At 37.7% G+C, this 12,142-nt stretch overlaps 1 protein-coding gene across 3 annotated transcripts in view; it reads right to left on the bottom strand.

Annotated features, from left to right (window-relative positions):
* The window catches only part of Acf (ATP-dependent chromatin assembly factor large subunit), a 40,439-nt gene that overhangs the window by 9,730 nt on the left and 18,567 nt on the right, over positions 1–12,142 (bottom strand). For all 3 annotated transcript variants that reach the window (XM_068352864.1, XM_068352866.1, XM_068352865.1), the window contains exons 5-15: positions 8,945–9,238; positions 8,236–8,355; positions 7,616–7,950; positions 6,204–6,387; positions 5,901–6,078; positions 5,329–5,427; positions 4,611–4,803; positions 4,368–4,483; positions 4,052–4,217; positions 1,225–1,474; positions 104–898 (exon numbers count right to left, since the gene is read on the bottom strand). In XM_068352864.1, coding sequence (XP_068208965.1) covers positions 104–898; positions 1,225–1,474; positions 4,052–4,217; positions 4,368–4,483; positions 4,611–4,803; positions 5,329–5,427; positions 5,901–6,078; positions 6,204–6,387; positions 7,616–7,950; positions 8,236–8,355; positions 8,945–9,238 — 2,730 coding nt within the window. The remainder of the gene's footprint in view (positions 1–103; positions 899–1,224; positions 1,475–4,051; positions 4,218–4,367; positions 4,484–4,610; positions 4,804–5,328; positions 5,428–5,900; positions 6,079–6,203; positions 6,388–7,615; positions 7,951–8,235; positions 8,356–8,944; positions 9,239–12,142) is intronic.

The raw sequence follows: 12,142 nt of genomic DNA, 5'->3' as shown, positions 1-12,142 counted from the left end.
GATCAACACTAATCTGCAACAAGTTTGTTTTAGAAAATATAACAAAAATGCTCCAAGTTTTTAATTACTAGAATATAAAAACATGACTGATGGCAGATCTTACCTGAGAAGGATCAAGTTTGTAAACAGGACATGCCCTAATTGAACTTTCAATGTTGCCTCTGTAATACTCCAATGAACTCTTCAATTCTTTCTCTCTGTAACCACGCGTGTTGAGGTTATCAATCAAGGTATGTACATCTTCCAAGTTGTGGAAAAAGTACCATCTGTGATGATCCTCCCTTTCAGAATGAACAGGACACGTGGTCATGTCTCCTGTACAAAGTCCATAAATGTCAGGTATCTCCTTGTTTTCAACATTATCCTCCATTAACCTGGCGATGGCTCCCAGGATACTGTCGTCATCATCATCATTTGCACTGTTTTCGCTTGCTACTTCAGCGGCCGCTTCACCACTAACGGCACTTTTGGCGTCTATGTCCATCTTTTCTTCGGAGTCCGCCCCTGTGGAGGAAGCTCCATCAACTCCATTTTGTACATGATTTTGGTTTGGAACCTGAAGTAAGGATTTATTACCACCATTTTTACTGGCGAGTTTAGAGGGACTATTATTACTGCTATCATTCTCTTTATCACTTGCATTTTTCTCATCCTTTTCACAATTCAACTGTTTAACAACATTCTTCTCTGCTTGATTTCTGAATAGCTCATTCAAGGCTTCAGATAACTCAGGGTTGGATTCCGGATTGTAAGGAGTTGGTGTAAGACGACACAAGCCTGGATTAGTTTCATTGTCCTCCACGAAGAGCCCACATAGCGAATTAAACAGCCAGTAGCGACGATATGCCCTATCTTGACCTAAAGGAGCAATATTCACTCCTTTAGCTGTATTCAATATCTGTGAATAAAAAATAAAAAACAAGTAGAAATGTGTGTATATGACATGATTGAAATTTACTTCATAGAAGGTTACCAGACAATTATTCAATATTTTAACCAAACCATTGCCTTGGAAGTACAAGAGGATTATGTTGGTTTGATTTGATTTATGAATGACTGATCTGAAGACTTGGCACTGGAACCACTAGGTTTTTCAACACACACACACACACACACAAAAAAAAAAAAAAAAAAAAAAAAAAAAGAGAGAGAGAGAGAGAGAGAGAGAGAGAGAGAGAGAGAGAGAGAGAGATTCTAAGTTGGAAAATAGAGAAGAATACCAACCTGCTGCAAAAGATCACGTTCCTTCTTCAAAAATTCTTGCCTCCTTTGCTCTTTGTTCTTCAACTCCCTTTCTTCTCTGTTGGCAAGATCCTCTTTGTCGTCTTCTTCTTCTTCTTCCTCCTCCTCTTCTAAATCCAAATCAACAGGTTTGTCAGGCTCACCTGTCATTGCCTGGGCAGCTGCCTTCTTCTCTGCCTCCTTGATGCGTTTTTCAACTTCTTTCTGGCGTCTCTCCCGCTTTTCTTGCACCCTGAGACAAAATAGGACCAAGTGAAAAACGTCTAATATAAACGCTCAGATTTGACCTGCATTACACCCTTAGCTTTATCTAACACTCGGACCTGATCAGCACTACACCCTTAACTTTATCTAACATTTGGATTTGATCCGCATTACATCCATAATTTTAATTTACAAGGCCAACTAAACTGTATTAGGTCAGCATAAACAAAAATCTGTTAAATCTGAACCTAATAAACACGTGAACCACTGATCACGTAACTAATATCATATATTTTCTTCTCCCAACTTCTTATTATCATCCTTTATACTGATGACACATTTGCGTTGATTTCCCTATACCCCACAAAGTCACATGACAAGCTTCCAAAGAATAAAATTCCCCTATGTGGAAAAATTAACTGAGCAAATATAGTCAAGGGCCAAACAAAAGATTTTACTAATAGTTATCAGACACGTATAGCTTTAAATGTAACTTTATTTAACCTACACCTAATGGTCGTAGAAAGAGACTTACATGCCGCTTCAAGCATCTTTAACCTTGATTGAATGGATTAAGAAATATAGGCTATATAGCTTAGAACTGGGGCATTTGAGCATATTCAGTGTCTGTGCAACATGGAATAAACCCTGTAGTTACACTATGTAAGCGTTCAAGAGGTTGGACAGCGCAAAAAAAAAAATTAATTTAAAAAAAAAAATTCAAACAAACAAACCTGGAACAGAGGTTAAGAATGATGCAACAAAAGAGCCATTAAGGCACTAACACCCCCAAAAGCATCTTCAACATTGAATCACTTTAGTGTAGCATAAAAAAGTATACAGTAACTCCAAACTTCTACACCACCATTTCTCATCAAAGAGTATTTCCATCTACAGACAACATCAACAACTGCTGCTGTAGTCACTTTCATACAAATGTAAACTAACAACTAACAAAGACACCCTTTTACTGTATTCAAGTGTAACGCAAGTCCATTTTTCATATAAACTGTTGTATACTATAAGATAACTCATACCAACTTTAAATGTCAAATAACCAAAAAATCCCTTTAAGTTTTGGTAATCCTCACCTGTATGGCCAAGGCAAAAGTAAAACAACTTATTGTCGAGCAACTTGTGGGCATATTCTCTTAGGTAAAAAGATATGAAGGTCATTTGGGGTTTCAAAACTCCAGCCTTCAATACCTGGCCAACTGTAAGATTCATCTTAAAGGTTAGAGTAGGTCATAGGCCACTTCCTTCGAGAGCCATGGCATTGTCCTGGCAAATACCTCGACCCTCACAGGTGTCAGTGTTCACATTACAGATCATCTCACAGAGCCAGAAGGACACCATGTTACTAGACACCTTTTTTTTTAATGTCAGTATTAAACCGAGGTTACGTGTTACCACAGCAAAGTCCTTGTGGGACACAAAAATCCTCTCGATTGCCACCTATCAATTTATGTAGAAGGGATGAAAGTGGTCTGGAACAGGGGGTTGGGCAACGCACGATTTTTGGTTTGGCTACGAACTCTGGCACTAACTCAAACGAGCCTCCTTCCAACCCTTAGTGTGGGTGACTAATAGAGACACACCATTCAACTTGCCTACTCTCCAAGCAGAAGGTAAGACTTAGCAAAATGAATCCTGAGGGTCAGATTTGTCTAACAACCTTCTCAAAGGTTCAAATAGAATAATCATAAGAGTCTTGAAAACCAGGGCCACGTCCCCCTTTGAGGCTTAAGCCGCTGGCTGGGTAAGACAGCTTGATGCTTCTCATGAACATGAATGGCTCTTCGAGGAGGAGTCTATACTATTTAGTCAAAGGACCATACTCAAGGCTGAGCAGTAACCTTTGACACCAAGACAGAGAGGAACTTCTCTCAGCCAAGGAAAACAAGAATATCAGCACTAGGGATGATTGGAGATGCTGGATAGTTTCCAGACATGAAGTTCCAGCAACTTGCCAGATCGGTACCTCTGAAGTTGTGGCTGACAGAAAAGAGGGACCGACCAATAGGGTAGTTCTCCTGGAACCTTGACTAGAAGTGCTAATAGACAGACTGGGATAGCAATTGACATGCGGCCATCTAGGAACCACCAGGGCCACCCTGAGTCCTGGCATAACCAACACCCAAGATGACCAATGGGCAGATGAACACTACCCACAGGTCTGGAACGAAGAATTACACAGGGAGTTTCCTGTTTAGCCCCAGAGGAAAACAGGTCATTCCCCGAGGCAGGAAGCCTTTCCATTACGTAAAATACAGGGATCACTCAAACTCTACAACCTGTACCTGGCAACCGAGGATAAACAGAATTCCTTCAATCACTAGGTTTGTGGTTACATAACAACAAATTGTCTTCTGTGCTTCCCATTAAAGAAAATGTACACTTAGCAATAAAGTCTACGCGAGGGTCCAATTCAACCTCCAACGAGTTAAACAATCACCAACCAAATGAAATGTTTATAAATTAAGCAAGGAGGCAGTAAGGTGATCCAAATTATGACAAAGACCTTAGATTGTAAACACATCACAAAGTCACCATCAATAATGAAGCAACTAAAAGTGGCATCCATTCAAATCTCAAACACCCATACCTGGCAGCATGTATTTCTCGCTCCTTTCTCATTTGGGCCAGCTGGTCGAGACGTAGCTTATTCTTCATTTCCTTAAGTTTCTCTATGTTGTCGTCTATGATGTCTCTTGCAGAGGCGTAAGTTAAAATTTGCCCAATCAAAACATTCAATATCTTCAGTTTATCAACTAGAAAGAAAATAACATTATCAATCTTGGAATTGTAAATACAGTACAGTATAAGTATATACTTTGTAACAAGAATGTTCATCACATTTTATAAATAAAGATTTCCAATTTAGATAAATACCAACAAAAAAATTAAATACATAAACTGACCTAATGGGACATCAAAGATGGTACGAGAAGTAAGTGACTTCACTACTTCTGGCTCCTGTAATTTGAACAGCAACCCTGGATCATCAGTGCTCTTATAGCCACCACGATTCAATATCCTAGAAAGAAATAAGCAGAAATATCATTAACTAAATGTTATAAATGTCTTGACTCATAAAAGCAACATTTCCTCCAACTTGATCATTTCTTTAATCAAATAAAATTAAGACAAACAAGACTACATACCTCCACTGAGCATTTGCCACATTAGTAGCTCCCGAGGCCAGTAAGTGCAACCGCAATACCTCTGTCAGAGTGAGAGCGTCTAATGGAACTTTTTGAAGTGGGACACCATAATACTGCTGGCTCCAAGTAGCAGCAACATTTGCCATACGAACGGCTTCCTGAATAGTAATGTCCGTGGTGTCGGTTTCCATAACTGGAAGGGGAAAAGAGGGTTGTATAGGTTCAGCTGAATTTTGCATTGAATAAAAGTTTAATATTTCAATTCAGAAAGGTTAAACCATAGATTTCTGCTTTTAACATTCGAGGTAAGAAATAATCTATCCCAATTAGCCAACTGAAAAAGTGAAGGCTATTTACCCCCTCCAATAATTGTCCTGAAAGTCAACATAATATGATTTTAAAGGTAAAAAAGCTGCTCACAAAAGGCAGAAGCGAGGGACAGTGACAAAGTCCTAGAGACTGACCATATATCTATATGATCAGCACCTAAACCCCTCTCCACCCCACCTAGAACCAGGGAGCCAGACAATGGCAGCTGATGGCTCGGCAGGTAGAACCACAGGCTCACTCAAACCCCCTATCCTTAGCTCACAAAGATGGTGAGGATGCAGACACTACAAGAAACTATCAAGCTTGAGCGGGACTTGAATCCCAGTCCGACGATTGCCAGACAGGGACGTTTCCAATAGGCCACCACAACCCATGAATTTAACCATACCTTCTTCCGTGGTCGTGTCTGCCTCAACTTCATCGTCCTCTTCCTCTTGCAGGGTGAAAATGGCTTGTAATAGCAGCTGGAATACATCATTGAGCACTCCTAGATGGGGATAAAAAAAGTATCTTCAGTTCTTATTAGACAGCATAAATTCAGCCTAAATACTAAAATGGAAAGATCAAATGGGGTAGTGGCTTTACATTTTTGACAGCGATATTCATCAAGCAATTGTAGAAGTGGAAAACTAAATCCATAAGGAAATGTCACGTACTTTGGTGTTAGTAACAGATATCACCTTACAAAGTGAAGACAACTGTATCAATTTGATAATAATCTAACTATAAAAAATGAAATAAAATCTAGAATCTAAAGGAAGATAGAAATAAAACCTCAAATTCAAATAACACATTACAATTTGTCTTTGGGAATTAAATTAGTATGTACATCGTTATGCTCCTAAGTACGCTTCAAGATGTCACATCATAACGGGAATAAAATCTGAACAAAAAATTAGCCATTCTTCATTCTTTTTTTTTTTTGCAATTTTACCCCAGGTCCAAAGCAACAACACCCACCTGCTATCTCCTTTTCAACGAGAGCATGTTCCAACATGTCAAATGTAATACCCTGAGGATACACGTCTTTCAACTCGAGCAAGTCTGTAAACACGTTAACAAACTCGAGAACCATCATGAACTCGCTGAACAGGTTGTCTGGTATACGGCACTGCACAGGTATAGGTTGAGGAAGATCCTGTAGTGAAGAAATTTGTTGTTAAATGACATTATTTGCACCACAAATATCATAAATCAAGGTATGGCAAGTTCTACCCGATCAAAAGCCCACAATTGACGGTTACAAAGTAACCCGAGGCACACCTTATGATCGTCGCAATCCAAGTCATCGCGAGGTTTCCTCCATTCCTTCATGTATTCACTTTGAAGACGTTTCTGCTCCTTCTTCACTTCTTTTTCTTTCTTCCTCTCCTCTTTTTCTTTCTCCATCTTCTGCTTTAATTCTTCTCTCTTTCCTGCTTTTATTCCCTCCTTCATTTCTTTAAGCCTACAAAAAAAAAGTCTATTAGAACTGGTAAATCTTTTATATAATACTAACCATATGTCATCCACTTTTCTTTCATATAAAAACATAATTGTTTAAATAAACTGGACAGATAATTATTACTATTACTTGCTAAGTTACAATCGTAATTGGAAAAGCAAGATGCTATAACCCGAGGCTCCAAAAGGGAAAATAGCCCAGTGAGGAAAGAAAACAAGGAAATAAGATAATTAATTAACAACTAAAATAAAATGATTATGAATAGTAACAATCAAAATAAATATTTCATATATTAACTACAAAAACTTTAATAAAATAAAAGGAAGATAAATAAGATAGAATAGTGCCCGAGCATACCCTCAAGCATGAGAACTCTAACCCAAGACTGTGGAAGACCATGGTACAGAGGCTATAGAACTACCCAAGACTAGAGAACAATGGTTTGATTTTAGAGTGTCCTTCTAGAAGAGCTGCTTGCCATAGCCTAAGAGTCTCTTCTACCCCTACCAAGAGGAAAGTAGCCACTGAACAATTACAGTGCAGTAGTTAACCCTTGAGAGAAGAATTGTTTGGTAATCTCAGTGTTATCAGATGTTTGAGGACAGAGGAGAATATGTAAAATATAGGCCAGACTATTCAGTGTATGTGTAGACAAAGGGAAAAGGAACTGTAACCAGAAAGAAGGATTCTATGTAGTACTGTCTGGCCAGCCAAAGGACCCAATAATTCTCTAGCGGTAGTATCTCAACAGGTAGTTGGTGCCCTGGCCAACCTACTACCTAGCATTATCTTTTTTTTTCTAAAATCTAATCGGATATGTGCACAACAACAGTTAAGACATCACATAATATATTAAAGTCAGCTCAAACCAGTAAACACAGCTAACTTACAGTAAATGAGAATGGGTTCATAATAATTTAACAAACTGCAGCTTTGTTGCTCTTTAGAAATTTTTCTTATTTAATATTTAACTCAGGAGCCTTATTGTGGCCCTCACCATAGGAGCCATGACAACAAGCAAACTTGAGACTACACTACTACTGTTTCTTAAATAACTACCACTGAGGGTGATGGCCGGTCTCTTTGAGAACTAACTTTATTACCCTTTATCCAATACAGCTTTTTGACAAATTTGACTGAAATACATATATATGGTGGTTCAAATGAAAGACACAAGAACCCAAATTTTTCCCATAAGACATATAAAGCAACATGAGAGAGTTAACCTTACATTTTCTTTCTCTGTTCCTTTTCTTCCTCCATCAATTTCTTCTTCTGTTCTCTTTCCAATTCAGTGAGAGCCACGCGACCAGGTTTCTTTTTCATTTCTCCATTCTTTTCCCTTTCTTCTTTCTTCAGTCTCGTTTTATCTTCCTTGAGCATCTTCTTCGCCTTCTCCAGTTTTTTCTTCTCTTCCCGATCTTCCTTCTTCTTGGCGCTGTTTGGTGAAGCCCCGAGCGATGCGGGAAGTTTCTTAGATTTTGTCTCCTGGAATTTTGGAGGGTTGCCCAAAAAGATATCGGAATACCGGGTGTTCTCCAAACCATACTTCTTGATTATCTTGTCCTGTAAGAGAGGACCCACAACACTTGATATAAAATTCTTATCTACGAAGTATAAACCTGTAATAAATTACTCTGTAATGAAAATACCAGTATAAAAATCATACACCATTAATAACTTATTCTGTAACTGTAATGTCTGTATAATTTCAGCATTTTAAAGAAATGTCTGATAAATATCATAGTGATTATACAAATCAATGAGCATGCTTTAAAATCCACTGACAATACTTCAAAATAATTCCTTTGACATTGCTAAATACACATCCATCAACATTGAGTTGTTTACCTTAAGGCACCAAAAGCCAGCAGGAGATAACTGAACAACTTGCTTGAGGAACAATTTGCACTTTTCTCTTGTCAGTACTCCTTTGTTGCGTCGAATCTGTTCCCAAGTGACGATGTGTTTCTGAAATACACAAAATTTTATGTAGGATATAGATAGAGAGAACATAATAGGCATATATATTTCATACACAAAAAAAAAAAAAAAAAAAAAAAAAAAAAAAAAAAAAAAAAAAAAAAAAAAGGGAGGCATCAAAATAAGATAAAAAATTTTGGGGGGATAATGACGTGATAAGTATACATCTACACTTAACTATTGAAGATTTTTCATAGCTTATAACAATTTTGTATCATGTCCAGTCTAAGCTTAGCATATAATAAGCTTAACTTTACGCTTATTCAATTTCAGATATTTATCGGAAAAAGCCTTCTTCAAAAGTTAGCCCCATAAAAATAAAGCAATTTAGCAATACTGTATCTTTTTTCAAAACTAAAAACCACCTAAATACCAAGATGAAAATACAGAGCTAAAACCTCAACTTTGTTTCATAGCAAGCAACTAATTTGAAATAGGACAAGATATGTACTATTTAACATTAGTTTATTAATATTGAAAGGTTTTATCATAACACGCCTCATAGGGTACATGAAAAGAACACCACAATAGAGGCTGCTGCATTATGATTACAGTATGACCAATTGTGTCAACTCACTTGAGGCTCAAAATTGTCCCAGGGTTCAATTTCAATAACCTCGTACTTGAAAGTGGCAAATGGAGGATAGTCTTCGTCCTCATCCTTCTTCTTTATCTCCTTGGGCTTCTCCTCCTTTTTGTTAACGACTTTAACTATTTCAATGTCGTCGTCAATTTTCTGTGGCGACGACTTTTCCTCAATGATTTCTATGCCATCGTCGCTTTTCTCGTCATCGTCTTCTTCGTCGCTCTCTGCCATCTTTGCCTCGTAAGCAGCAATTTCCTCCTCTGTGGGGTGGATAACCCTCAGGACCTGTAAGATAAAATGCAAAAGATGAGTTCCACACATTCCCCAAGGTTGAAAAGAGGTGGGATCATAAAAAAGGTTGATGTGTCATGTGGTGCCCAGAATCTGGACTAAGATTTTGAAGGAATTTCAATCGGTTGAGGAGCCGAATAGAAGAAAAATGGTTGAAATAGAAAGTTAACGCCCAGGAAAATCATGTAGGAATTGCATAAATGAAGACTTGGAAATGAAAGAAACTCAAAATAGATGGCAAAAGAGAAAACATGTCTGAACACCTAGAGAAAATAACACAAACAACAGTGACTATGACAGAGTTCTTAACCATACACAAATATACTTTGATGTCCTACATATTCCTCTACTTGCTTTTACTGCTTGTTATCATGGCTTTCACAATTTAGCTCATTACTCTTTATCCTCTATAATTAAGTGACATCATAACTTCAACTCTCTTTTAAATATTCTTTGTCCGGAGTATAATGAAAGTATGAATTTTTCTTAAAACAGGATACAATAATTAATTGTTGCAAAAATGGTCAGTTGAAAAAATGAATAATATTACAGTGTATTGTTTACTTGTCTGAACAGTTCAGCCAATGGCTTCCAAGTTTGACATATTTCAATAAAACTTGGGAACTTAGAATCTTGCAAAAACGTTTTTATGACAAAATAACAAGATTAATAATATAAAAAAAAAAAAAACCTAGTTAAAAGCCACACACAACATATGAGTATTTTATTCCCCGGAAGTGACAGTCAGAAGCTGATGAACAAGAATGTGTCCATCTCCAAAATCTTATGTACCATTTTAAGGATGAAAGCTAACTTTGGAGTCTTGCATGGCTAGTCTATCCTGAACTTGGATTAACAGTTTAACACCATAAAGCCGTCTAAATTATAGCTGAGACTTTCCAGGCATAATAATAATTATGGATTGACCTCATCAAAGCTAATATTAATTGTCTATATTGTATAATTATTTCATTGATATAAGTTTGACCAGACTACTGGATCCAATTCCAGAACATAGAACTGATAAGGTGTGAACACATAAAATGGCTCTAACATTCTTAATGACCCTGTAAACACAAAATGACATAAAAAAATACTTGGCACTTTGCTGACAATTAATAGACTTGAATAATGGCAAGAATAATTAGTAGGCACAATGGATTTTTAAAATGTTTTTATCTGGCAAAATATCGAACGTATAAACAATTATTTATATTGAACTAAATGAAAAAATCTACAGGAGCATATAAATCAGAAAATATGATATCTTAATTATAAAATAAATTTTTGAATATACTTACCCGGTGAATATATAATAGCTGCAACTCTGCGGCTCGACAGAAAACATACTAAAAAAAACTCGCGAGCGATCGCTATGAAGGTTGAGGGTGTGCCCACCAGCGCCAACTGTCGGCCAGATACCACTCTTGTATGTAAACAAAACCTTCAATTCTTCTCGTCCCGCTGTGTCTCTATTGGGGAGGAAGGGAGGGTCATTTAATTTATATATTCACCGGGTAAGTATATTCAAAAATTTATTTTATAATTAAAATATCATTTTTAAATATTTAACTTAGCCGGTGAATATATAATAGCTGATTCACACCCAAGGAGGTGGGTAGAGACCAGAGTTAATTATGTTTACAGCGTATAAGCTAAGAGTTTTTTCATTTTGGCAGTTATCAATATAACAAAACCAAAATAAATAGGTACCTGGTGAGGAAGTTGACTTAGACGATTACTCTGCCTTGTAAGTCTGTCTTCCTCACGGAGCCCAGCGATCCTCTTAGGATGCTGACAGACTCCCAGGAGCTGAAGTATCAAGGGCTGCAACCCATACAACAGGACCTCATCAAACCCCTAATCTGGGCGCTCTCAAGAAATGACTTTGACCACCTGCCAAATCAATAAGGATGCGAAAGGCTTCTTAGCCTTCCGAACAACCCATAAAACAATATTAAAAACATTTCAAGAGACAGATTAAAAGGATATTGGAATTAGGGAAGTGTAGTGGTAGAACCCTCACCCACTACTGCACTCGCTGCAACGAATGGACCCAGTGTGTAGCAGTCCTCGTAAAGAGTCTGGACATCTTTCAAGTAAAATGACGCGAACACTGACTTGTTTCTCCAAAAAGTCGCGTCCATAATACTTTGCAGAGATTTATTTTGCTTGAAGGCCACGGAGGTTGCTATATCTCTAACTTCGTGCGTCTTAACCTTAAGCAAACATCGGTCTTTCTCATTCAAGTGAGAATGAGCTTCTCGTATTAAAAAAATCTGATAAAATATGACAAAGAATTCTTTGACATAGGCAATGAAGGTTTCTTAACTGAGCACCATAATGCCTCAGATTTCCCTCGTAATGACTTAGTACGAGCTAAATCGAACTTAAGAGCTCTAACAGGACATAATACTCTTTCCAGTTCGTTGCCTACGATCTCTGATAAGCAAGGAATATCAAAAGATTTAGGCCAAGGACGAGAAGGCAGTTCATTTTTGGCCAGGAAACCAAGTTGAAGTGAACAAGTGGCTTTTTTCTGTAGAAAAGCCGATGTTCTTACTGAAGGCATGAAGTTCACTGACCCTTTTAGCCGAAGCCAAGCACACTAGGAAAAGTGTCTTGAGGGTGAGATCGTTCAGGGAGGCTGAATGTAATGGCTCAAACCTGTCTGACATGAGGAACCTTAGGACCACGTCTAAGTTCCATCCAGGAGTTGCCAAACGACGTTCCTTAGAGGTCTCGAAAGACTTAAGGAGATCTTGGAGATCTTTATTGTTGGAAAGATCTAAGCCTCTATGTCGAAAGACTGAAGCCAACATGCTCCTGTAGCCCTTAATCGTGGGAGCTGAAAGGGAGCGAACCTTTCTCAAATGTAAAAGAAAATCTGCGATTTGG

This window comes from Palaemon carinicauda, chromosome 29, assembly GCF_036898095.1.
Source record: "Palaemon carinicauda isolate YSFRI2023 chromosome 29, ASM3689809v2, whole genome shotgun sequence".
Lineage (NCBI taxonomy): Eukaryota > Metazoa > Arthropoda > Malacostraca > Decapoda > Palaemonidae > Palaemon > Palaemon carinicauda.
The sequence above is the reverse complement of the archived record's forward strand: the minus strand, read 5'-3'. Positions and strand labels throughout refer to the sequence as shown.